Source organism: Procambarus clarkii, chromosome 31, assembly GCF_040958095.1.
Source record: "Procambarus clarkii isolate CNS0578487 chromosome 31, FALCON_Pclarkii_2.0, whole genome shotgun sequence".
In the NCBI taxonomy this organism is placed as follows: Eukaryota; Metazoa; Arthropoda; class Malacostraca; order Decapoda; family Cambaridae; genus Procambarus; species Procambarus clarkii.
The window spans coordinates 26694650-26722594 of record NC_091180.1 but is presented as its reverse complement, the minus strand read 5'-3'; the positions used below and the strand labels follow the sequence as shown (position 1 = coordinate 26722594).

Here is a 27945-nt window from a genome sequence, read left to right as displayed (position 1 = left end):
AACGCATCAAAGTGCAACATGATCGTCAATATAGTTTTGGCATTATGATCATATTGGATGATATCCATCTATCACGGTCACGGGGGAATAAACCGTTGTCGTACTGGAGCACAGACGCGCGTAGGACGCTTTGCTGCCAGACGCATGGTGCTTCACTCGGGTCCTATTTAGTGAGGATTCAAGCCCCGAGAAGCCAGTGTCCGTAGCCCATGCAAGAGGGGAAGACGTTCATGTGAATCCGTAAGGACGCTCAGTTAAAGGCGACATCTTTAAAAATGTAAGTGTGGTGAATGCGTTTGTCCACGACTGGTGAAAGTGTGAGCGAGTGTTTCCCCCACGAGATCTCGTGGTAATACATCGTTCAGCACTTGTGTTAGCATTAAAAGTTGTTTCCCCGCAGGTCATAATTTTTTTGCAAATGTTTCACCTTGCACAGCAACAGCAGCATACAGGAACACTGGCTCCACTCGCCGCTCACCACGCGAAAGCAACATTCATTATAAACATTTAAACAGCGTTTGCAGATACTTAAATGACTGTATACCCAGCCGTGAGACAAGCAGAGCCAGGAGGGGTGGAGGAGACAGGCAGCTGGTGCAGGAAACAAGTGTCCGCCTGGCAGCAACCTGCTGCTCCTACCACGTGACTTGAGCCTCATGATATATTGATTTTTTACCTTCTCGTGACCTTGTTTCCCCAGTTTTCGTTGCCCCTTCCGTTTGAAGGTCACATTCAGTTGTGAGGAATTGGACCAGTGACAGCTGATTATCCTAGTGTTATGTATACAGGCCTAGCTATTTCTGGCGTACTTTTACGCCAGGAATAGCGTAATAGGAATTATTACGGCTCCCTAGCGTAATAGGGAGCCGGTCGGCCGAGCGGACAGCACGCTGGACTTGTGATCCTGTGGTCCTGGGTTCGATCCCAGGCGCCGGCGAGAAACAATGGGCAGCGTTTCTTTCACCCTATGTCCCTGTTACCTAGCAGTAAAATAGGTACCTGGGTGTTAGTCGGCTGTCACGGGCTGCTTCCTGGGGGTGGAGGCCTGGTCGAGGACTGGGCCGCGGGGACACTAAAAATCCCCGAAATCATCTCAAGATAACCTCAAGATAGAGTTCATTTCCTGTATTATGGACTTCGAACCTATTGCCAGCGGTACGGTGAATAAAAGCATCCCGTCATTTATTTATTTATATACAAGAGGTACATTGGGGTTATGAGGGTACATAGCAATGATGATTTTACATTCTTGTAAAGCCATTAGGACTCATAGCGTTTCGGGCAGGTCCTTAATCTAACAGTTAATCCAAAAAGATAATCAAAGGTACAGAAATGAACTGTTATACCCAACAAAAATGAATTTGATTTTGTAAAGGCACAATATAGTGGGTTCCAGTGAAACCGGAACCTATTAGGTGCTATATTAGGTCTAGTATAGTACATATGTACTAAATTAGGGATAAGATTGCGTATCTCGGCCCTAAGATTGCCTATTTAAGCCTAAGGTTAGGCTCTATAGTTCCACTTTTGGAGTCCTCCAGATGTCATTCCAAATAGTACACAACGTGAGTTCTTTTGGGTACATCACCATATTTGTACGTTTAACTAGTAGTTAAGTTATTATAAGTACTACGATTTTTTAATCATGGGTTGACGGCCCTCGACAAGAGCCCCTAGAGTGTGTTAGTGGCCATCAGGTAAATTTAGGTAATACGGAAGGCGCTGACGGACAGGTTAATGTCTCATCTATTTGAGACCAATTTATGCAGTTGAATCTTTATAAAATACTATAATTAAATTTTGTTCTTATGTATCTGAAAGGTGATAAAAGGAGAAATCGTTGTTAGAGGGAAAATCTTTCGTACCATATAGGATTGAGGTTATTAAGCCTATTTTATTATGTAATCTTAAAATTTCGTATACTGATTTTGTTAAGTCGTTGGGTGGGTAATGCCACCCATTAAATTAATGGAGTTATGAGAAAGGTGAAGGCGATAATATGGGAGAGTGGCATAAACATATAGCATATATAGGCCTAGTAAGAGTAATTTGAGCAGAGGTATGACAAGTGTTAGTCAAAGAAATAGCCCGAGAAGCGTGTGGTACTTGCCTATCAGTGACTACGGGGATGTGAGGGCTAGCTCTTTGCCCCACCTACTAGCCTTGTTTTACACAGACGATGAGTAACAATAACATGGCTGAAGATATGACCAAACATACGAAAATTAGAAAACGACGTTGTTTCGGTCCGTCCCGTTGCATTCTAATCTAAGATTTTCAACCTTTTTCAACTCGTGGCACTTTGAACAAGGTGCTAAAATTAAGACTCCAATAAAGTGTTGAGATACGGGACCAAAGAGCCAAATCTCAACCCCCGCAATTACAACTAGGTGAGTACACTTAAGATTGAAACATGTTGAAGTCTACGGACTCGGGAGAATATTTCGCATCCACTGACGTTGTGAAGAAGGGGGGGGGGGCTGCTAATGGCAGACTCTCCTTCAAACTGGGCATTGGGACCAACCGCAACACCCTTATGACACTCCCTATAAAATCACCAGCAATCCTTCAAATTTTAATTAGGCTAGCCCCAAGCGTCTGGCCTCTAACTTTGGACAAAACACATTCTATTTTAGATATATAGATAAATAGACCTAAAATATCCGCTGTGTGCAATTACCCTAAACTATATGAAAGGGTAACTAGCTATGTTGAAGGCTATACACAACGCAAGCTGGATGTTATATAAAGTACTGTAGATTTCGTAATTTATGTACACTGTAAACTTTGAAAGGTATGGAAAGTGAATGCGAAGGAGATAAGATTACCTTGGAAATGGAAAGTCTAGGGAGAACTGACTGGAAGAGAGGATGACGGTATGGGGAGTTAGATGTTTGCAGAGTAAATGGATTAGGCTGGAGTAGAGTAGGAGAGAGCTTGGGGCGTACAGGAAGCCCTGACGAACATTGCACCCCCCCCCCCTCTAGTGTTACAGTGCACGGGACCCTAGCCGAGTGCACGTGTACTTGCCTCGATGCCTCTCAGGTTCCTCTCACTTAGCGCATTACTGTTCTCACGTAAGCAGCGGCCATTATAAGCGTTTTTTTTCATCTACTTACATGGAAGTGGTCCTGCAGACTAAGACTAGTCTGTTTTTTTCCATCATTTATTATGCACCCCATACCCATCCCATGGGCGGTGGTGGAAAGGGTTACAGAAGCACATAAAGGGTTTAGGAACTGATCCCCTATACAGTACTTCATGTAGCTAAGTGAAAATCTTGTGAAGGTAGTTACATTTTTGTTATTAGTACATATATACATAAATAGTATATATTTGTACATATAACAAACATGTACACAAATACGCATACTTGTCAATCTTTTTATGTCACAAGTGATTCAAGAAGAGGCGTCACAACAGTATACAAAGCAGTTTACATCAATGGTGAGTCACAGTTACTAGTCTTGCTCCACACCCACCCAACTGGGCGGCAACTTTACAGTTATGTGCAGGCTGCAAATACAGTAAGCAAATTTTGGATAGCCGGCAACGCGCATAGCATCCAGATGTAGTCATGAAATGTATTCATTTTAATTTTAGTAATTTATTATGTACGCCATAACCTTCCTGTGGGTAGTGGTGGAGGAAAGGGTTACAGAGGAACATAATGGGCCGAGAAACTTCTGGACCCTATAGTTCATTTAGATAACAGAGTAACAGTCATGCGAAGCTAATTATACAATTTTCATACGTATATCAACAAAGTGAGAGAGGGTGCGGGGGGGGGGGGGGGGGGAGTTCTCGACTGCACCTGCAGCCCATCATTCCGTTTTGATAGTACTTATAGTAACGATAAGGACCATGGTATATATACCGACGTATAACGAAATTAGAACTTAGAAATCCGAACTATTCAGTTGGACAAACCGGAAAAACTATTTTTCACTTATTGCTTTGACAAATTAAACTAACCTATCCTAATCTCCATAGGCCTAATACACGATATTCGAGGCCTAATGTAGTACATGTGTGTGCTATACTAGGCCTAGGAATATTTAGGTTTGTGATTTAGCTTTATTTTAAAAGAATTCCTTACTAGTCAGTATGCTACTAACTAGAGGATAAGAACGTGCGAATTCTGACTATTGACGATCGTCACAATAGATACTATCTAAACAGGAGGATGAGTGGGGGAGGGGGGGAGGTCTCTCTCCCAATCTCTCCCGTCTCTCATCTCTGCCTATCCCCTCTTCTCTTTCCATCTTCCCCCTCTGCACCTGTCTCCCCCTCTTTTCTTCAGTCTCTTCAAAACATCCACCCTCCCCCTGTGTTCTTCCCAGTCACTCTCATTACAGCAATACTGAATTCACGTTCATCGTTTTAAAGTAGAGACATCTAGACTAGGGCATCCATCTTTTACCGATTACCGGGGAGCGCGGTCACAATTGGGCCAGACCCCATTTCAGTAGGACCAATTGAATCAATCCCGATCAGCCTATGACCGTCCCATACGCAAGCCCATTCACCCTGCAAAGTTGGTTGAGGCTTTCCCTAGCGTGTGGCCTCCACCTTCGACAGACCTTCTCTTATATAACACACTGTAACACACACACACACACACACACACACACACACACACACACACACACACACACACACACAGTGTGGATGACAAGCTGTACTCGTAATCCTGTGGCCCGGGTTCGATTCCTGGCGCCGGCGAGAAACAAAAATTGACAGTTTCTTTCACCCTCATGCTCCTGTTACCTAGGAGTAAATAGGTACCTGGGAGTTAGACAGCTGTTATGGGCTGCTTCCTGTAATTACCTGAGTGTGTGTTGTGTAAAAATAATAATAATAAAATAGTAAAAGTTGAGAGGTGGCTCGAAAGAGCAGAGCTCAACCCCCACAAACACAACTAGGTGAATACAACAAGGTGAATACACATACAGGGGCCTGACGGCTGAGTGGACAGCACTCGGCATTCGTAGTCCTAGGGGTTCGGGAATCGATCCCCGGCGGAAGCGGAAACAAATGGGCAGTTTCTTTCACCCTGATGTCCCTATTCACCTAGCAGTAAATAGGCAGAAAAAACTCTGCCCATTTGTTTCTGCCATCGCCGGGGATCGATTCCCAGTCCCTAGGATTACGAATACCGACCGCTTTCCACTCAGCCACTGGCTCCTAATATGTGTGTTACAAATCCACAAGGGCCGTGACGAGGATTCGACCAGTTAGTTAGCTGGTTAGCACGATTAAACCTTCGAATCCTCGTCACGGCCCTTGTGGATTTGTTCATTTGATGCATCACGTTAGTGTGATCTCTGTGTGTGTTAAGATGTGTACTTTCATTTCTTTTATAATGAGAAGTAAACTGAAGCCCATGATGGCCGGCAACTTTTACCCAGCATTAGTGGCAGTTATGAGGCCCCAGAACCGGTTTATAGGCCATGTGAATTCCAAGAAATTTGCGACTATCTGTGCGAAGGCAAAAAGTGGATCTGGCAACCTAAGTAAGATTGGCTATACTTAACCATTTTTTGGGGACGGAGTTTAAACAACTATATCAAATATGTTAAAATAAATTTTACATACGCACGCGCGACCAAAATTGGAATATGCAGCGAATGTATGGTGCCCACATATCGCAAGACGCACATCAGTAAACTGGAAATGGGGTCAAAGACATGCAACTATAGGCCTTCCGGAACTGAAAAACAAGACCTACGAGGAGAGGCTGGAGGTGTTAAATATACCAACGCTAGAAGATAGAAGAAAGGTGATATGATCACTATGTACAAAATAGGAACGGGAATAGATACAATTAGCAAAGAACAATTTTTGAAAACTGCAACTTCAAGAACAAAAGAACGTAGTTTTTCTCTCATTTCTTAGTTTCAATCAATGTTCAGGATTAAAATATAATTTCTTGGTCAGAGACTGATAAGCCTTTGTCCATATCTCGTCTAAAATGAGTACATACAGGCCTTGCGACACAGAAATGTTGAACCTAAGCAAATACATAGTTTATTGCAGCGGGAAACTATAGCATCAGACACCGATAAACGAGAAAAGGGCTAACCTGTTCTAGGTCAAGTAAGTAATACTTGACCTAATGTAGGACGCGTAGAGGATATGCAAGGATGACCTCAAGACCCAAGTTATCCCCCAACCCTGCTGGTGTTGCTGGGTGGGTTTGACAAGGATGGGATCATAGAGGGATGCACAAGGCTGACTCATTTCCAGTAGTGGGAGCTGACTCGGACGGACGATGTTGTGCTGATTGAAGCTTGCTGACTCTCGAAGTCTAACCCATTGTAGCGAGTATATTACAACTGACTACATGTCTTATGCTTCGTGAACAAACGGCAACCGCAGACGTTGGTGGTGGTATATCGTCGACGGTGTCGCTATCGCAATATCATATCGCATATTTACATCTAACATTAATCAGAGTAAATTACGTATCACATGTTAAACACATTCTATCAGACACTGGTACTTAACAGAGTCGGTGAAAATAAAACTTCTATTAAAACTTACACTGATAGGATGGAACGCTGAAACTTGTACTTTACTATCGATATAAACTTTTAAAGATAATTTATAAGTGCGTCAAAGACAAGTAGAAACTAAAACTACGAGTCGGTAACAGCATTAACTGTGAAAAAATCCCGATCTTGAATCTTTGATTTCCCCGTTGCTGCGGAATCCTGTATCAAAGTGTCTATAAGTCAACGACTGACCTTTCCCCAGGATGCAGCCCACAGCAACTGTTGTCTAGCTCTCTGATACCTAATTTACAGTTAGAATAGGCATCAGGTATAAGGAAACCAAGAAAGGTAACAGCTTATAGCATCTACATTTTTTGTGCATCGTTGATACATGAGATTTGCTACAACGGACAGAAAAAGGTGTACTAAAACGCTCGATCCTCGGCCCGTTCTCTCGAGCATTTCAAATGTCACTGAACTGATGTACTAAATTCTTCGAACCTAACCTACCCGAGGACCCGCGAATAAAAAGAGGAAAATAACTTTTATTTTGCAAGCTGCAATGATTTTTAGTATATCGGTTTTTGGTCTTTGGGTATTTATACGTCAAAATGCGATGTACTATTCGAGAAGACAACCCCTCTTGAGCGTTCATCTATAGGAGTTATAAACCCAAGGAACCGCCTACCTGCCAAAGATGTAAATACCCAATTATATCATTGCTGAAATTCAAAATCCAGCTCGATAAAATCAGGACAAATGTGGGGGGGGGGGGGGGTGACAAGTTGCTGGCTTCCTGTCCTCATCAAGGCTACTAGAGAAATGGTGGCCCCTCAGGTAAATTCGGGTATATTTGTCCCACCCCCAGATTAAAGAGTGTGAGCAGACACCATAGCAGCTAACTACAACAGTACAGCAATTCAAACTAATGCAAAATCCCCACATTTAAAACAAAGTTACTTTACCACTTTCCCTGTGTCTAATGTGTAAGTTTAGTAGTTATTTGTTACAGCCATGTTACTTTGATTTTTGTTTTTAAACAGCTATAACGTAAGGAACTATGAATAATGGGTTATGGATTTTGTAACCAGTCCAGTAAATTTACATTCTCACGAGTAAAGAATATGGTTGTTACATTTTATTTGCAGGTCGACGACTGTGGACAGTAATTGTGGCAAGTATGACTTCTCTGTACTGTGCCGGCACTGTGATGAAGAGTGTTCCGATGGCATTCCCTGCCAACTTACAGGTAAGATCGCTATTCTATCTTTTATATAAATAAAAATGTTAATATTAGTTTGTTCAATTTTTTTTTTTCTTTAGGGATATTCCTGCGCGGGCCCTAAGCCTCTAGCTGGCCCACTAAGTGTTGCTCGTTTCTGTTTTACTTGGGCGGAGTATGAGTATTTATGACTCGTACGGTCGCTTCAGTAAGATTTTGCCATATGTGTTTAACAACTTCTTCTACTCTGTTGAATCTAAGTTGAAATCTTAATGGGTTTATAACTGTGCACTGTGTTAGATAATGTTCCAGTGGTCTGACTAGCATTTCTCCACAGTGGTGACATTTCCTCTCATCTTCCGGAACCTGTAAGCCTATTTCCCATGCACATGGGTATCCAAGCCTGATGCGATGTAAGTGTACTTTTGTTGCTCTACTGCTCCCTTTCACCAAACTAAGTGTCTCGTAGTTTTTGGATTCATGTACCAACCCGCAGGTCCTGATGTTGCAACTGCTGTGTTGTGGTCACTGTACATCTTTTGCGTTGCTCTGTTTCCAATTACTTTCTTAATCTGTGATAGACTCTGTGGTATGTAAATGTCTACATTTCTTCTCATAGTTGCAAGTTTTGCATCTTCGTCTGCAATGTCATTTCCTATTATTCCCACATGACTTGGCACCCAGTTGATAAGTACCCATCGGCCTTGTCGTTTGAGTGTTTGCACTAATGATATGACATTTGTGATCAGATGTATGTTATCACACATGTGTTCTTGTTGCAAGGTTTCAATGGCGGTTCTCGAATTTGTATGTTCAAATGTTCAAAACAAAATTCAAATGTTTATTCAAGTAAAGTACATACATACAAGAGGTTATACAAAAATTGATAGATTTATAGATAGAGCTAGTACATACAATGCCTAAAGCTACTATTACGCAAAGCGTTTCCGGCAGGAAAAACATTAAAGACTAAAACTTAATACTAATTGAAATTAAAGTATAAAATGTGTTGAGAACAAATAAAAATAAAAAAAGGGGGGGAACATGGCAGAAAAAGCAGCACAAATACAATTAGGTAGACAAACAGCGTTGTTTAAAAAATAAGACATGGGTTGATAATATAGGGGTAAGGTAGGTTCAAGGGAATTTATTAGGTAGTGCTTAGTTTTTATCTTAAATGTATGATAACATGTTGTCGGTGTTCAGCAAGAGCATGTTCCAAAGCCTTTTGAATGGCTAGCATCTCTGTTTGTAAAGTCGAACACCCATTTGAGAGTCTCCAACTATTTACAGAGTTTCCTGCTTTAACTGCAGCTCCGGTTTCTTGTCCCTGCTGGTCTACTGATCCGTCTGTGAAGTAAGTGAAGCTGTCGGATGCCAAGTTTGCTTCTATATGCATCTGTGCAATATTACGTAGCAGATGAGGATTTGTCTGGTTCTTTTTTCCTTCAATAACCATAATCTTAGTCTGCTGGCGGAGATTCCCAAGGGGATTGCATAACAAAGTCTGCATGTATTTCGTCGACACCCTTCTCAGTGACTTGTGTTCTATTGAATGTATTGATGGTGTTTATCGCACAATGGGTTCATCTGTTGCTATTGGAGGCTCTTCTGTCCAGAATTAGTGCTTCAGTACTCACCTAGTTGTGCTTGTGGGGGTTGAGCTCTGGCTCTTTAGTCCCGCCTCTCAACCGTCAATCAACAGGTGTACAGGTTCCTGAGCCTATTGGGCTCTATCATATCTACACTTGAAACTGTGTATGGAGTCAGCCTCCACCACATCGCTTCCTAATGCATTCCATGTCAACCACTCTGACACTAAAAAAGTTCTTTCTAATATTTCTGTGGCTCATTTGGGCACTCAGTTTCCACCTGTGTCCCCTAGTGCATGTGCCCCTTGTGTTAAACAGCCTGTCTTTATCAACCCTGTCGATTCCTTTGAGAATCTTGAATGTGGTGATAATGTCCCCCCTAACTCTTCTGTCTTCCAACGAAGTGAGGTTTAATTCCTGTAGTCTCTCCTCGTAGCTCATACCTCTCAGCTCGGGTACTAGTCTGGTGGCAAACCTTTGAACCTTTTCCAGTTTAGTCTTATGCTTGACTAGATATGGACTCCATGCTGGAGCCGCATACTCCAGGATTGGTCTGACATATGTGGTATATAATGTTCTGAAAGATTCCTTACACAAGTTTCTAAAGGCCGTTATGTTAGCCAACCTGGCATATGCTGCTGATGTTATCCTCTTGATATGAGCTTCAGGGGACAGGTCTGGCATGATATCAACCCCCAGGTCTTTCTCTCTCTCTGACTCTTGAAGTATTTCATCTCCCAAATGGTACCTTGTATCTGGTCTCCTGCTTCCTACCCCTATCTTCATTACATTACATTTGCTTGGGTTAAAATCTAACAGCCATTTGTTCGACCATTCCTGCAGCTTGTCCAGGTCTTCTTGAAGCCTCAAGCTGTCCTCCTCTGTCTTAATCCTTCTCATAATTTTGGTGTCGTCGGCAAACATTGAGAGGAACGAGTCTATACCCTCTGGGAGATCATTTACGTATATCAGAAACAGGATAGGTCCAAGTACAGAGCCCTGTGGGACTCCACTGGTGACTTCACGCCAGTCTGAGGTCTCACCCCTCACTGTAACTCTGCTTCCTATTGCTTAGGTACTCCCTTATCCACTGGAGCGCCCTACCAGTTACTCCTGCCTGTTTCTCCAGCTTATGCATCAACCTTTTATGGGTTACTGTGTCAAAGGCTTTCCGACAGTCCAAAAAAATGCAGTCCGCCCACCCTTCTCTTTCTTGCTTAATCTTTGTCACCTGATCGTAGAATTCTATCAAGCCTGTAAGGCAAGATTTACCCTCCCTGAACCCATGTTGATGGGTTGTCACGAAGTCTCTTCTCTCCAGATGTGTTACTAGGTTTTTTTCTCACAATCTTTTCCATCACCTTGCATGGTACACAAGTTAAGGACACTGGCCTGTAGTTCAGTGCCTTTTGTCTGCCGCCCTTTTTGTATATTGGTACTACATAAGCAGTCTTCCATATTTCTGGTAGATCCCCCGTTTCCAGTGACCTATTATACACTATGGAGAGTGGTAAGCAAAGTGTTCCTGCAGACTTTTTCAATACCCATGGCGAGATTCCATCCAGCCCAACAGCTTTTCTCACATCCAGCTCCAATAGGTGTTTCTTGACCTCATCTCTTGTAATTTCGAACCTATCCAAGGTTACCTAGTTTGCTGCCACCTCTTCTAGCGCCGTGACATCTCCCTGTTCTATTGTAAAGACCTCCTGGAACCTTTTGTTGAGTTTTTCACACACCTCTGTCATTCTCTGTGTACCTGTCCTCGCCCACCCTAAGTTTCATCACCTGTTCCTTCACTGTTGTCTTCCTCCTGATGTGACTGTGTAGTAGCTTTGGTTCGGTCTTGGCTTTATTAGCTATATCATTTTCATACTTTTTCTCAGCTGCTCTTCTCACACTGACATACTCGTTCCTGATTCTCTGGTATCTCTCTCTACTTTCTGGTGTTCTGTTATTACGGAAGTTCCTCCATGCCCTTTTGTTCAGCTCCTTTGCTTTCATACATTCCCTATTAAACCACGGATTCTTCCTTTGCTTCTCTGTTTTTTCCTGTCGTGCTGGGACAAACCGGCTTACAGCCTCCTGACATTTTTGGGTGACATAGTCCATCATGTCTTGTACGGACTTGGTTCCGAGTTCTGTGTCCCAATGTATATCCCATAGGAATTTATTCATCTCCTCATAGTTTCCCTTTCGGTACGCCAGCCCTTTGGTTCCCAGTTCTTTTTTGGGGGTGATAATGGATAGCGAGGTGTTCCCTGCGGTGGATAGCGAGGTGTTCCCTGCGGTGGATAGCGAGGTGTTCCCTGCGGTGGATAGCGAGGTGTTCCCTGCGGTGGATAGCGAGGTGTTCCCTGCGGTGGATAGCGAGGTGTTCCCTGCGGTGGATAGCGAGGTGTTCCCTGCGGTGGATAGCGAGGTGTTCCCTGCGGTGGATAGCGAGGTGTTCCCTGCGGTGGATAGCGAGGGTTCCCTGCGGTGGATAGCGAGGGTTCCCTATTCCCAGCTCAACCAGGTACTCAAAGCTCAATACACTATGATCACTCATTCCCAATGGGGCTTCCAACTTAACTTCCCTTATATCCGACTCATTTAGGGTAAATATCAGATCAAGCAAGGCTGGTTCATCCCCTCCTCTCATTCTTGTCGGTCCCTTGACGTGTTGACTTAGAAAGTTTCTTGTTGCCACATCCAGCAGCTTAGCTCTCCATGTGTCTGGGCCTCCATGTGGGTCTCTGTTCCCCCAATCTATCTTCCCATGGTTGAAGTCTCCCATGATTAGAAGTCTGGATCCGTTCCTGCTAGCCACAGAAACTGCTCTCTCTTATATTGATAGTGGCCAAGTTGTTTATCATATTCCTGTCTGGGTCTTCTGTCATTCGGTGGGGGGTTATATAAGACCACTATTATAATTTTCTGTCCTCCAGTTGCTATGGTGCCTGATATTTTTTTTTTTTTTTTTTTTTTTTTTTTTTTTTTTTTTTTTTTTTTTTTTTAGATATATACAAGAGTTGTTACATTCTTGTACAGCCACTAGTACGCGTAGCGTTTCGGGCAAGTCCCTGGAATACGATCCCCTGCCGCGAAGAATCGTTTTTTCATCCAAGTACACATTTTACTGTTGCGTTAAACAGAGGCTACAGTTAAGGAATTGCGCCCAGTAAATCCTCCCCGGCCAGGATACGAACCCATGACAGCGCTCGCGGAACGCCAGGCGAGTGTCTTACCACTACACCACGGAGACTGCAAATGACATATGTAGTCACTGAAACCTTCACAGTTCTGAATTACCATCTCTTCGAAACTCCAACCTTCTCTTAGTAGCAAAGCTACACCACCACCACCTCCTCTCCCTTCTCTCTCTTTCCTCACTACATAGTAGCCCTGTGGAAACACTGCATTTGTTATGATTTTTGTTAGCTTTGTTTCTGTGAGTGCTATTATGTCTGGGTTTTCTTCTAGTGCCCATTCTCCAAGTTCACTTGTTTTATTTGTAATCCCATCTATGTTAGTGTACATCGCCTTGAAGTTCACTTTGTTCTGCTCATTTTCATGTCCCTTTCTTGGCAAGCATTCTGCTGGTGTGGGAAGCTGTTCCGTGGGTGAGAAGATCTGTGAGGTGGTTTGCAGGGTCTCGGAGGATTTTCAGATTCAGATTCAGATTCAGATTCAGATGTTTATTCAGGTAAGGTATATACATACAAGTGATGTTACATTAATGGAATGATATATAGATAGAGCTAGTACATACAATGCCTAAAGCCACTATTACGCAATGCGTTTCGGGCAAGAAAAACATTAATATCTAGAACTTAATACTAATTGAGCATAAAGAATAAAAGGTGATGAGAACAAATACAAATAAAGATAAAAAAAAGGGGGAACATGACTGAAAAAGCAGCACAAATACAATAGGTTGACAAACAGTGTTGATTAAAAAAAAAAAAAAAGAAAATTCAGATTCAGATTCAGATTCAGATGTTTATTCAGGTAAGGTATATACATACAAGTGATGTTACATTAATGGATTGATATATAGATAGAGCTAGTACATACAATGCCTAAAGCCACTATTACGCAATGCGTTTCGGGCAAGAAAAACATTAATATCTAGAACTTAATACTAATTGAGCATAAAGAATAAAAAGTGTTGAGAACAAATACAAATAAAGATAAAAAAAGGGGGAACATGACTGAAAAAGCAGCACAAATACAATAGGTTGACAAACAGTGTTGATTAAAAAAAAAAAAGAAAATAACAGACATGGGTTGACAATAGAGGAGTGAGGTAGATTACAGGGAATTTATTAGGTAGTGTTTAGTTTTTATCTTAAACTGGTTGAGAGAGGTACAGTCTTTAACATGGTTGGGAAGGTCATTCCACATTCTGGGCCCCTTGATTTGCAGAGCATTTCTAGTTTGATTAAGACGTACTCTAGGAATATCAAAACTGTATTTATTTCTGGTGTGGTGCTCATGGGTTCTGTTACAACCTTCTATGAAGCTTTTAAGATCAGGATTGGCATTATAGTTTAGCGTTTTATATATGTATAAAACACATGAGAGAATGTGCAGTGACTTAATATCTAACATATTCAGAGATTTGAGTAGGGGTACCGAGTGATGTCTGGGGCCAGAGTTGGATATTGTTCTAATAGCGGCTTTGTGTTGGGTAATTAGAGGACGTAAGTGATTTTGGGTAGTAGAACCCCAAGCACAAATACCATAGTTGAGATAAGGATAGATAAGGGAGTAATAGAGAGTCACCAGGGCAGGGCGTGGTACATAATATCTGATCTTAGAAAGAATGCCCACAGTTTTTGAAACTTTTTTTGATATATTTAGAATGTGTCCCTGGAAATTCAGCTTGTGGTCAATGATCAATGAATGTGGTCAAAATAACAGACATGGGTTGACAATAGAGGAGTGAGGTAGATTACAGGGAATTTATTAGGTAGTGTTTAGTTTTTATCTTAAACTGGTTGAGAGAGGTACAGTCTTTAACATGGTTGGGAAGGTCATTCCACATTCTGGGCCCCTTGATTTGCAGAGCATTTCTAGTTTGATTAAGACTTGATTAAGAAAGAATTTTGGGGTGGGGGTGGGGTTTTAAGGGAAGGGGGGACAGGTAGGGTGTGGGTTAAGGAGATAGGGGGGACATGGAGGATACGGGGTGAGGGGGGAGGAGGGATAGGGAGGGTATGGGATGAAGGGGGAGGGTGGACGGGGGGGAAAGGTGGGAGAGGGGACATGATGGGAATGGGGATGGGGTGTCAGGGTCAGAATGGGGTGGGGGGAGGGAGGGTTGGGTGGGGGCAGGTAGGGTGAGGGGAAGGGAGGGTTTCTATGCAGAGGGGGGTGGTGGTGTTGCCCTCCCCTCTGGTGTTGCTGGGATGTTGGTTTTGGGTTCCCCTCTTGTCTCTGGGACTGTTGTGTTGGGGGCTGTGATTTCCTGGTTTGCTCCTCTCTCCCTGCGCTTCCTCCTTGCCTCTGCTGCCCTGGCTCTCTCCTCCTTCGTCCTGTCCCTCTGCAGGAATACTTTTTTGTATCCCTCCACATGTTGCAGACGACTCTTCCTTTCGAGAATATCCTCCTTCGTGGTTTTGTTTGTAAACACCACCTTTACAAGTCTGTTTCTGTCCTTGTTGTACCAGCCCAACCTGAAAACCTTCTCAATGTTATGTACAGCCCCTTCCATCTCTATCTTTAAGTGAACCTGCTCTAGTGAGAATCATCCAGGTCTTTCTCTTTGTTCCACCTGCTCCATTTCAAGGCATGGATATACTGTAGACTAGAGCAGGAATTTTTATCTGAGAGGGAATTTCCCCCTTTCCCAGGGAAAGAATTTCAGGGTTTTGGGGGGGGAGGAGGGGGAAGGTGTGGAATTACATATGATGTAAGCTGTCTTCATGTGTGTTTAGCCTTTGCATAGCTACACTGACCATTTGTTGGTGCCAATTACCACCGCTGGTGCAATTGTAAGGACTCATAGCCTCAAGAAAATAATGTTCGGAGAAGACCTTGTGGATTCTCGCTTCCTTTTGTGTTTTGTTGTGCTTTATAAGATATTTTAAGGCTAAAAGATGTACATTGGTTAATACAATGAGTATTTAAAGGTATGGATCTCTTAATTGGAGCTCCTCCGCTTCTGGACAGGAACCGAGGATGCAGCAGGCGTTGCCCTTCTTCCAGGGGTATATTGTGATACCATCTTTGAAGTTTGGGGTCATCTGCATTTTGGTCCACTAGAATGCGAGGTCCTCTCTCCACTGGGTACTGAGCTGAGGCAAGGCTCCTCTTGATGTCATTAACCTCATTGTGTCTTGCATGCCAGCCCTTGGAGCTTCCACAGTGCAACCCATGCAGTCTATATTGGTCTGCTTGCACCCTGTTGCAAATACACTTGTACAGTGTGAATTAGGGCACCAAGGCAGAGGGCCACTGTTACAAGAAGGGACTCTGGATCTAGACACATGCCTGTTGCCGACATGGATACCACCAGAAGGAAGTCCCCTGCATGAGGGGGGGGGGGCCCAAGCACTGCTCTGAGGCAGGCTTTCTTCTTATCTGATGTTGCAGCGCTGAGAATGGCAGCAGCTATTTTGTCCACTAGTGGGTGATCCCAGCTGGACTTTTTATCTATGATAGGTGCTGGTGGCTGCAAGAGCATCCCACTGATTTGAAATTTCAGAGAAAGCAGGATCATGTATTCCTGCCGAGTCTCACAGGGTTCTGGTATGATCTCTCTTTACGAGGTTGTACTATACAGTACATGGAAGGAGGAAAAGAAGGCTGGTAGAGCAATCTCGGAGGCTGTGCAGTCACCAAGGCTGCCTAGTCTTACAAGGAAGGCTGCTTGCTCCCAATGAGAGTTGTCCATCAATACGTTTATATTTATATATTGAATATTTTAGGAGGACTAGTAGTGCTAAATTTTTCTAAATTCTGTAGATACTAGTACAGTGCAGAGGGAGGAGTAATTGCTGTCACTAACTAATGCAGTCTCTGTGGCACAGTGGTAAAACACTTGCCCGGCACTTCGCAAGCACTTTGGCCTGGGTTTGTATCCTGGCCGGGAAGGATTGACTGGGTGCCAGTCCTTAACTGTAGCCTATGTTCACCCTGCAATGGATGGGTATCTGGTTGTTAAACGATTTGGTGGGTCATATTCCGGGGAAAAATTAGGATTAAGGACCTACCCGAAATGCTATGCATGCTAGTGGCTTTACAAGAATGTAAGAACTCTTGTATATGTAAATAAAAAATAAAATAAATAAAATACTTTACAATGCTATTTTCCAGTACAGGCCATTCTCACCAGTTGAGTGTGTGCTGCCTAAGTGTTTACTATATCAAGAGTAAAATAACCTGTACTTAATCCCCATAACTTACTAAGCAGATTTTGTAGTTTCAGACTTATATAATGTCCACATCAAAGTGCCTCATTGAAATGGCTTATTTGTACATTTGAACGTACATATTATCTAAATGCAATACTCTACTGTATGATGCATTGATGGTAAGTAAAGATTGATGAGTAATAGGTAGAACTTTATACACTGAATTTGATAATCTTCTTTATATGGATACTATGGATGTCATATGGTATTGTTGATACTTGTGTAATGCTGCTTTGGCATAAATTATCAGATTTAGATTAAAATTTTAATGGGAATAATCATAAATTGTATGATGTTGCTAGTGCATCAGGACAATTACAATATTTTATTCTGGAAAATGAGTACCTTAGTTGATGTATTACAATACAATACAATACAATTTTATTTAGGTAAGGTACATACATACAATAAATATTTACAAGGATTGTTTGACTTATAGGTATAGCTAGTACATACAATGCCTAAAGCCACTATTACGCAAAGCGTTTCGGGCATGACAAACTTAAATGACAAGCTTAATACTAATTGAGCATAATGAGTAGAATGAAAACAAGAAATGAAAACATAGATGAAAAAGCAGCACAAATACAATTATGTCGACAAACAGCGCTCTTTAAAGAAAAAAACAGACATTGGTTGACAATAGAAGGGTAAGGTAGGTTACAGGGAATTTATTAGGTATAGCTTCGCTTTTAACTTAAACTGGTTGAGAGAGGTACAGTCTTTAACATGGTTGGGAAGGTCATTCCACATTCTGGGCCCCTTGATTTGTAGAGCATTTCTAGTTTGATTAAGTCGTACTCTAGGAATATCAAAACTGTATTTATTTCTGGTGTGATGCTCATGGGTTCTGATACAACCTTCTATGAAGCTTTTGAGATCAGGATTGGCATTATAGTTTAGCGTTTTATACATGTATAATACACATGAGAGAATGTGCAGTGACTTAATGTCTAACATATTCAGAGATTTAAGTAGGGGTACCGAGTGATGTCTGGGGCCAGAATTGGATATTGTCCTAATAGCAGCTTTGTGTTGAGTAATTAGAGGACGTAAGTGATTTTGGGTAGTAGAGCCCCAAGCACAAATACCATAGTTGAGATATGGATAGATAAGGGAGTAATAGAGAGTCACCAGGGCAGGGCGTGGTACATAATATCTGATCTTAGAAAGAATGCCCACAGTTATTGAAACTTTTTTTGATATGTTTAGAATGTGTCCCTGGAAATTAAGCTTGTGGTCAATGAGAATGCCAAGGAATTTGCCATCTAATTTGTTACAAATTTGGGTATTGTTTATTTTGAGATTTATTTGATTAGAGGATTTATTGCCAAACAGAATATAAAAGGTTTTGTCAATGTTAAGGGTGAGTTTGTTGGCAGTTAGCCACAGATGGACTTTATTTAGCTCAGTATTTACTGTGGCATTTAGAGCAAGGGGATCAGGACTGGAGTAAATGAAGGTTGTGTCGTCAGCAAATAGAATTGGTTTGAGGTGTTGGGAGGCATTTGGAAGGTCATTAATGTAGATGAGAAAGAGGAGAGGGCCAAGTATGCTGCCCTGGGGAACACCAATGTTGATGGGTAGGGTGGGAGAAATTGTATTATTCACAGAAACATATTGGAGCCTGTCAGTAAGGTAGGATTTGAGGTATTGTAGGGAGTGTCCTCTGACTCCATAATGATGTAATTTAAGAAGAAGGTTTTGGTGGTTGACAGTGTCAAAAGCTTTACGCAGGTCCACAAACAACCCAACAGAGAACTCATTTTTATCAAGAGCTGTATGAATCGAGTTAAGCATACTAATAAGTGCATCGTTAGTGCTTTTTTTGGGTCTGAAGCCATATTGGCAAGGGCTAAGTATATTGAGTTTGGCTAGATATGAGTAAAGCTGCTTATAGATTAGTTTTTCAAAAATTTTTGACAAGTTTGGCAGGATAGATATAGGTCTGTAGTTGTTAACATCTGTGAGATTACCACATTTGTGGACAGGCGTAACTCTCGCTTTTTTTAGAATATCTGGGAAGGTTTGGAGTTCAAGTGACTTGCTGAAGAGCAAAGCAATAGCAGGGGCTAAAGATCTGGAGGCTTTTTTGTAAATTAAAGTTGGTATCTCCTCAAGGGCACCAGACTTGGTTTTAAGGGAAAGGATTATCTCATTGACGTCAGTGGAATTAATAGGCTTTAGGTACAGAGACTGTGGTGAAAGATAGTCATTAATGTCTGTACTGGAAGATGGAATATCATTTGCAAGGGATGAACCTATTAATTTCTTTGTATTGGTAATCAACATTGATGAATTACACTTGTGATTTTGAAATATATAATATAATGTGTTTATCTCTGCATCAGGAACACTGCCAGAATGGCTGAAGGGTCAGTTAATTTATAATGGACCAGGCCAAACCAAAGTTGGGTCAATTGAATATTGTCATGCTTTTGATGCCTCAGCATTACTGCAAAAGTGAGTACTGTACATCACCTTTACTACCAGCCTCTTTTCTTTACTGATGATTTTTCATATATGCCACTTCTTTTTACTCTTATGTTTCTGGACTCTTCCCACATTTTATATTCATTTGGAATGATAATCTGTCCTTCACATTGTGCTTTTTTTTTTTTTTTTTTTTTTTTTTTAGCAAATAACCTTTTGTGAGAGACTGAAAAGTTAAATGAGATGTAATTGTAATAAATATATAAAAAAGTACAGTTTTATAAGTAGTGCAGATGGCTTCATTCTCAAATTGCAATCGAGGATCTCAGGTTTGATTTCCAAGCAAGGCACAAATGGTTGACACATTTTTTTTCACCTATTGTTTCTGTTCACATAGCAGCAAATGGGTAAACCTAAATAAATCTAAATAAACTTATTATTATTCTTATTATAAGTACCCAGAAGTTGGGCAATTGTTGTGGGGATTGTATCCTGGGGAAGGTCAAAAGTTTATCCTAAGGTGGATATCGATACAAGCCTAAAATACATAATGTATATACACAGGCTTCCTGTCCCGACAGTAAGAATTATATCAAATGTTAAGTAGCACTTTTAATAAGTGGTACATTGTGGTATTGTGAATTTAAAAATTAATGAAGCCAAAGTTACTTGGCAATTGGTATTTCTGTGATTAAAAAATCAGAATTTACTGAAAGGACAATACCGAGGCTAAACAACAATGTTAACAGATGGCAATTTAACTGGTATGAATTCAGTTCAACTTGGCCTGGACAGGTACTGATAATGTCAAAGTAAAATGAGTAAAAAAAATCTTGGTGGCAAGGGGAGGGGGGTGCGTATAGAATGGAAGTGCAGGTAATAATATAATTTTATTTATAAAAAATACATGTGATTACTGTACTGTATAAATTGTAAACACAGTACTGTATTTATATTTGTAGTCACTAATCACTTGCAGCATTTTGGTCAAACATAACACTAATATTTTTTAGATAAATTAGAACTTGATATTAAGAGATGCAAGTTAAAATACTAAGGGATTAATTATAATTATGAAGTATAGCTGCAAGTATTTGTCTGTTTCTCTTCAGGTTTGAGATTTCTGACGGAAAGGTAATGTACAGCAGTCGTTTTGTGCGCTCAAAGACCTACGAACAGAACAAAGCCGCTGGCACAATCACACGGGCAGAGTTTGGCACCCCTGCTCCAGCCACAAAGGGAATGTTTTCAAGGTGAATTAATAAGTTTCAAAGGTATAACATTGTATATTATGAGCAGTTAGTTTAGTCTAGTTCATTTATTATGCACCCCATACCCATCTTGTGGGCAGTAGTGGAAAGGGTTAGAGGCACATAATGGGCTCAGGGATATGTGAATTCTGAGACAGAATTCAGAGAGAATTCAGTGCTCTTTACAAGGTTATAAGAGAGGCTGTAGTAAATTATACAAGTATAATTTACCATATTTTCCCAAAAAGCTAAGTTTGATTTGGTATTGCATGTACAAACTATACAAGCATCACATATTCTGTACTGCTAAATGCAGTTTCTAGTCAAATTTCATGCTCTTATAGTTTACAACTTTACATGATGGAATCCTTTCCTTTTCTCAACAGATTTTTGGATGCCATGGATCCTGAAAAGTTGTTTTCTGACAATGCATTAGTTTCAGTCATAGGTATTGGTGAGCACCACTTTGCAATGTGTGAAACACCATTTATGCTGGAAATCAACCCAGACAATCTTGACACAAAAGAAAGAGTATGTAGTAAAATATTTCTTTTACTCCATATTTTGAGTTACTTGAGTATATATTCTCTATAATTTATGCATTAAAGGTATATAATGAAAGACCTGATTAAATATTCTGGATAATTTGACTTAATTTTTTCTTGACATCCTCAGATCAATGTCAACAAGAGGTATGGGTTAATGACTCAGAGCCCACATCCCATAGTAGCCAGTGATGGAGTGTATACTGTTGGTCAGGGCGTGGGCGTGACAGGACCAAAGTATAACATTCTTAAATTTCCCCTTGATGGTATGTATAACATGTATGATTGTTGACATTATATATAAAATAACATTACAAATTGTATGTAGATTGTGAAAGATCTTCATATGAGGCAGATTTTTGTTTGAGTTTAGATACATGGTTATTAGATTCTGACAGAAGTGGCTGTCACTTAGTCCTACAGGTCGGTTACAGTCCTACAAAATATTTGATATATGATATGAGCCTATATACCTATATATGATAGTGCCCAGTAGGCTCAGGAATCTGTACATTAGTTGATTGACAGTTGAGAGGTGGGACCAAAGAGCCAGAGCTCAACCCCTGCAAGCACAACTAGGCGAGTTCAAAACTACAGTATACAGATTTTGCTCACTTATTCAGATCATGTGGGGTAAGCCCCAATTAGTTGCTTAGATATGTCACCCGATTTCTTATGGCAAGTTCTCAAGGTAAGTGTAAACATAATCCACAAACATTGTGGGAATATGTATTTACAGTATAGTTATTGTAGCATCATCATAAAAATAAATAAAATGGAACTAAAATAGCAGGATTATCACTGGAATTAACAGCTCTCTTGATCACCATCAGATTGGAATGCTGGTATCATGATAAAGTACCAGTAATATACCATACTTAATGTAGATAATTTTTTCTAAATTTAGCTTGCATGACGGCAGTACTGCCCAGTAAAATTACTTGCTGGGCATTGTTGTTTAGCCTCAGTACCGTCCTTTCAGTAAATACTGATTTTTATATTCTCTCTACTACTGTATTTTCCTTTTAGGGACCTTGTTATTCATAATTATACTGTATTCTTAGAGATATTATGAATATTTTCACTTGACAGGTAATTTGAAGCAAGGAAAGATTATGGCATCTGTACCATCACGCTGGCGACTGTCTCCAGCATACATGCACTCGATGGCCATGACTGAAAATTATGCTGTGCTGATTGAACAGCCATTAGCAGTGTCCCTCTCAGAGCTGTTGAGTGATATTGTCAGCAATGCACCATTCATTGCTGGTCTAAAGTGGCACAATGAGCCAGTAAGTGTTGAAAAAACTTTTATATTCTTTAAGCTCAATGCTTCACAGATTAAGAAATTTTAAGTTTAATATAAAGTTTGTGGTAACCTTTGGGAGTAACATCTAATTTGCATATTCATTCATTGCGAAGGTATTAGTTTTGATCTCCAGTAGTTGCAGTTTATGCTTATGTACAGGTAGACATGTTCCTTAATTAAGCACACCGACACAAAATAAGTACAGTATCTGCTTAGTTAGTTTAGACTCCCTCAACATCTTTCTGATTGTTTTGTATTCTTTTCTTTCATAAAACACTATATATCAGTACTTATTAAAGCTAGATATTTAAAGACTGTACCTAGAAAAAACCTTGGAGGTTCATAGGAGTGAACAATGACTAATCATGTTCTACTAAATACATAAAAATAATTAACAATTTAATAATACACGTTTTGTCATGAATGGTAAATAATATTTGGTAGAAAATTATTAGATGTACAGTATTTCAAACAAAATTTACAAATCGCATGGAAAATTAGATCCTTTAGTTTTTCAAAAGTATGTAATAAACACAGCATGTAGTAGCAAATAAAATTGTAATTAAGCCTGTTGCTTGTTGAGCTTGCAACCATTACTCCTTATTTGTGTACAAACCATCTGCCACTAACTTTATATAGCTTTCCAAAAAACTGATTTGCTATCCTATTTCAGAAAAACAAGTGACTTGAATGATAAACATTATTATTAAACAAATTTACTGAAATGATAGTTAGCTATCATTGATAGAATGAAAGCAAGTAATATGCAGAGCACTTTTGGCATAACTCAAAATAATTCATTTGAAGTAAGCTAACATACATGAATTGTTAACGAAATTAGCGAATGATGTGCAGATTTTAAATGATAATGTTTAATGACTTAAACAATTTTATTAGAGAAGCTGAAATTTTAGCTTCAATTGCCTTAAAGGCTACAGTGTAGTCAGTTGTTTATAGTTTAGTGATGAGCAAACCACACATCAGAAGATGGGGAAACGATGACATTTTGGTCCGTCCTGGACCACTATCAAGTCGTATGTTCAGGACGGACTGAAATGTCATCACTTCTCCATCTTCTGATGTGTGTATTGGTCATCATAGCTTCAGCCACGTTATTGTGACTCGTCATCTGTATATAGCTTAGTGTTGATATTTGTAAGTAAATTTATTTTTATTTTTAGGTTCTCATTCATATTATTGATAGAAGAACGTGGAAACAGGTGAAAACAAGATATGTTGCAGACCCTTTCTTCTTTATGCACATAGCTAATGCTTATGAAGACGGTGAACACATTGTGCTTGATGTACCAACTTACAAGGATTCTTCACTTCTACATAATATGTTCATTAGTACCCTTAGAGTAAGTTTTCAAATTACTGTAAATAGATTTTAGCATACTATTATTGGCTAATTTGTTTATCGGTACCATCTCTGCTAAATATGAGAAGTATTTAAGTAGGGAAAATTTCTCTACTTAAATACTTGATTAATACTGTACTTATACATAATTCATGATGAAGCATTTATAATTTTAATAGTTGTAGCTTTGTGATAAATTGCAGTCCCGTAAGTCATAGTAAATGTTACAGAATGTCTGCAGGCTAAACAAGTAAGTTTGAAGTACAGTACTATGTATGAATTACTTAGACCGCAAAATCTAGTCCTCATGTTGAAAATTCTTGGCTTTCATCTTCTGGTTATCATAATCATATGGCTTTTAGCCTGCAAGCTACACGAGATGTGCTGTTTGAGAACTACGTGCTAAGAAGTCACGTAAATGATACAAATACACTAATACAGTAATTTAACATTAACTCTTATAAGAGTATTATTTAAAATATTTTAAGTGTGTAATTCATTTGGCAAACTTAATGAACACCCGGGCTTACAGGAGCAACGAGGGAAGAATGCACAAGATTACGTGGATTCGTTTAAGTCAACACTACACAGATTTGTTATCCCTCTGAACACCAAAGGAAAGGAGAAGTTAGTGACACTGCCAGGAACATCTTGCACTGCATCATGGTCTGCTCAAGAGGTATGGCAGTAACTCAGGTTTACTAATATTGATTACCTCAAAATTTTGAGGTATTGTTTAATATTGCCAAATGATTCAGATTTTGATAGTTTTAATAATACAAAAAAATTAAAGCAGTTATGGTAATGAAAACTGTTTTTATTGTTAACTGGAGCAAATTTGCTATCTTAAGCTATTAAATCAGATGGGAAAGCTGTACTGTAATGCCATTGTGATTTTTAACTATTAATATTGTTAGTGGTGATCTCGTGCTAGTAGCGAAGGTGGTGGGAGCAGTGGTGGTGTATGTACTATGGTGAATACTATATGATGTCTGTGTGGTAAAAAATGGACAAAGTATCAATGCACAAATTTAGTGTTGCTGAGCTGTTTGCAAAATACAGTAACAATATTGTCTATACTTGGGAGATCCAAAGCCCAATCAAAGTACCATGGCTGAGGAACCATCTACTTGCAGACTGTGTTAAGTGAGCCAGATCACTATGGGAGCAGGTTGTGTACAAGACAATACACAGGGCAAAAGATATGTAAATTAATGAGTGCTGTGGTGTAAGTGTGTGACATTGTGCTATGCATCACTGATTGTTTCCAAGACTATCACACTGTCTAGAATGTCACAAGACTATCACTGCACAATTGTTCGCCATCTAAAGATGGCGAACAATTGATCTCCTTTGACTGCACAGTACATATTACTATGTAATATTGAAGTGCAATTATCAGACTTGCTGTATTCGCTATTTGTTGACCATGAAAGGTTTTTGACATAAAGCATAAAATATGTAAGGGCTAATTACATTGTTTACATAGTAGGTATTTATATTTCTTATAAAGCTAATAATCATGTATACATTTAAGGCAAACCTTTGTATTAACATAAATAAATGTGAAAATAATTGTCATGCTAATAATATACACTTTCACAATCTCTAAAACATAAATGCCTATACAATACCCGTACTGCACGTAAAAATTGCTCGTAACATCTTGCAAGTGGACAGTGAAAGAGTGCAAATGGGACACACTTCAGGACTTGAGGGAAAAAATTGCTGTCGGGGGACACAATGCTTGTACTGTGTTTAGGCTAGGGAGGTTTGTCCTCCCTAGGTGAAACTATTGACCTTCTCCTGGATACAACCCACAACAGTTGATCAACTCCCAGGTAAATATTTACTGCAAGGTGAATGTGAGGCATCAGGTGAAAAGAATCTTGCCCAAATATGAGTGGAGAATGTAGACCAGTTTACCACAGGGCTCAAATGAGATAGAATAGGTTCTAGTTTAATAACCTTTTAATCTTTGTCTTGATAATCACCTCGGAAGAAAACTTCTGAGGAAAAGGTGGCAACAAAAATATAATATATTGATGAATAATAGTATAAATTAACTGACATATTAGGGATTAATAATGTTCTTGTACTGTAATAACTATGATTTATAAATTTCCCATAATATTTACAGATTGTACTGCAATGTGAGAAACTGACACGGATTCCTATTGAGAACCCGTGCATTAACCCAAAAATAAGGTCCTCAAAGCATCAATATATCTGGGCTATGGGCCCAGATCCTAATGGTGGAGATTCAGGTTTTGTAAGTACAGTACAGTATTATGCAAACTGATTTGTACATGTAAGTTTGTAAAATAATGAATGAGCAATGGATTAATAATTACTATCCTGAGTTTTATGTACAAGAATTCTAACATGTTGGAGTAGTTTGGACTGGTTTTAATTTTGACGAGACATTTATAGTTTAACCCCCACAAACACACAACACAATTAGGACATTGCTACAACATTCAAACAAGTTGTAACAGCTATTGAAAATGTTATGAAAAATTTAACTTTCTTGTATACTGTGTCATGTTTGGTAACTGCTATTGTTGTTGACTTTTGAGTGTGTAGTGTATTATAGAAATAATATCCAAAGTGGTATACATTAAATCCATTTGAAATGTACACTATTCCCATAACATATGTCCAGTGTAAATTTAAAGTAAATTAAATTTAATGGTCACAAAAATGTTTATTTCTTACAGGTGATAAAGCTGGATGTTACCTCTGGAGAAACTTTCATGTTCACGGAAGACAAGATTTATTGTGCTGCGCCAGAATTTGTAGCAAAGCCAAATGCTGTTGTAAGTATTTCATTACGCAGGGCAGTTTAATACAGTGTACATAAAAATGGCATAATATGACTCTTATATCTGATGACATGTCTTTGGATCACAGGCAAAATTTCACACAACATATTTTTATAATTGTCTTGTATTCCGGCATTTCTATGTACTTGCAGCATCCGTGCAATTTTTCAAGGTAAGTTTTGAAGTGCAAAAAAATAAATAAATAAATAAATAAATGGACTGAAAATTAAATTTTTTTCAGTGTGTTTTTCATCAGTTTTATTATTGATCAAAGCATGTCAAACTGCTTCATATATTCTAAAAAGATGGTTGTGCAACATTGAAGAAATTCTCACAAAGCCAAATTCTTTCATGCCAGTAGTTAAATGATCCATGCACAAATCATAATTTTTCACTCCTTATAGTGAATCCTCTTAATATCTACAAATGTTTACCAGAGAGTAAATGAAGATAATGCAGTGATAATGATTACATTGCTGTGACAATATAATCATTATCACTACATGGCTTCTCACTTGTGTGGGATAGGGAAAGATTAATTAATTAATTGGCTTTTAGTATGGAGAAGGTAGAGAAGATGGGTTAACAGCCTTCTTCCACTATATTACTGGCCATACAAGTCTGCTTGCCCCACCAAGTAGTAGATTACCAAATTCATATGGCACGCTTAAGACATAATAATTCAAAATTTTGGATGGTCCAATGTCATACAAATTGTATTTATCTTCTTTAAAGAGTGAAGATGATGGAGTTATCCTGCTGCAGTGTGTTAATTCACAGGATGAAAAAAAGACATATCTTCTGGTGCTTGATGCGAAAAATATGACTGAAATATGTCGAGCATCAGTAACTACTACATCTTCTGTTCCAATGCCCCTTCATGGTCACTACATCCCAGTCATTGGACAGTAGGCGATCTGTGTTTCTTAGTTTGTATAATCAATGGTACTACATATGCAATTTTAAAATCAGTCGTATCATGTACAACATATACTTTTGGCCAAGTTAGATTGCTTTTATATATTGGTGTTACTTGGATGATAACAATACATGCCATAATTGCAATTTTATATTTATTATACTAATGAAATGTGTATAAGGTTCATAGCATTCCTGTGAAGTAAGGCACATGTTGATGAATGTCTTGAGAAATAGTGTTATCATTGTGGATTAAAGATAACTTTATTGAAAATTTTAACAAATATCTGAAGACCTCATTTTGTGAAAGGTTTTGTATATAATTTCCATTGTGTAGAGGTTATTTCTGTAAAGCTTTAATATTAAAATACACCAAAAAAATATACAGTAGCCTTTCTCACCTACCACGTAAATCAAAACTATCTTTCATAAATGCTCACTGAATGCTCAAATAGTCGGTTTTTACTTAACGATTCAGCACAACCTCCTGCTACTAGAAATAAAAACTGGGCAATGGTAAAGTTTAAAGAGTATAACTGTCACTGTGCTATCTCATTGTTTACTTTTAAGGGCTACTAAGAAGAAAATTTTTAT

At 39.4% G+C, this 27945-nt stretch overlaps 2 protein-coding genes across 2 annotated transcripts in view; one reads left to right on the top strand and one right to left on the bottom strand.

The window, feature by feature from the left end:
- The window catches only part of LOC123758841 (caspase-8-like), a 56074-nt gene extending 49673 nt beyond the window's left edge, over positions 1–6401 (bottom strand). Inside the window, exon 1 of the mRNA XM_069334595.1 lies at positions 6086–6401. The gene's annotated coding sequence lies outside the window, so the exon portion shown is untranslated. The remainder of the gene's footprint in view (positions 1–6085) is intronic.
- LOC123758838 (carotenoid isomerooxygenase) lies at positions 121–27734 on the top strand. The gene is made up of 12 exons (XM_045743576.2): positions 121–277; positions 7646–7746; positions 19063–19174; positions 20257–20397; positions 20781–20925; positions 21070–21205; positions 22032–22231; positions 23430–23609; positions 24141–24287; positions 25749–25880; positions 26329–26427; positions 27169–27734. Coding segments are annotated over exons 1-12 (1572 nt in total). The 5' UTR covers positions 121–275; the 3' UTR covers positions 27346–27734.
- The last annotated feature ends 211 nt before the right edge of the window (positions 27735–27945 follow it).

Coding starts and splice junctions, on each gene's coding strand:
- LOC123758838 (XM_045743576.2), top strand. Junction 22,232..23,429: donor TAAAGTGGCACAATGAGCCA/GTAAGTGTTGAA, acceptor TTTTATTTTTAG/GTTCTCATTCATATTATTGA. Junction 23,610..24,140: donor TGTTCATTAGTACCCTTAGA/GTAAGTTTTCAA, acceptor CCGGGCTTACAG/GAGCAACGAGGGAAGAATGC.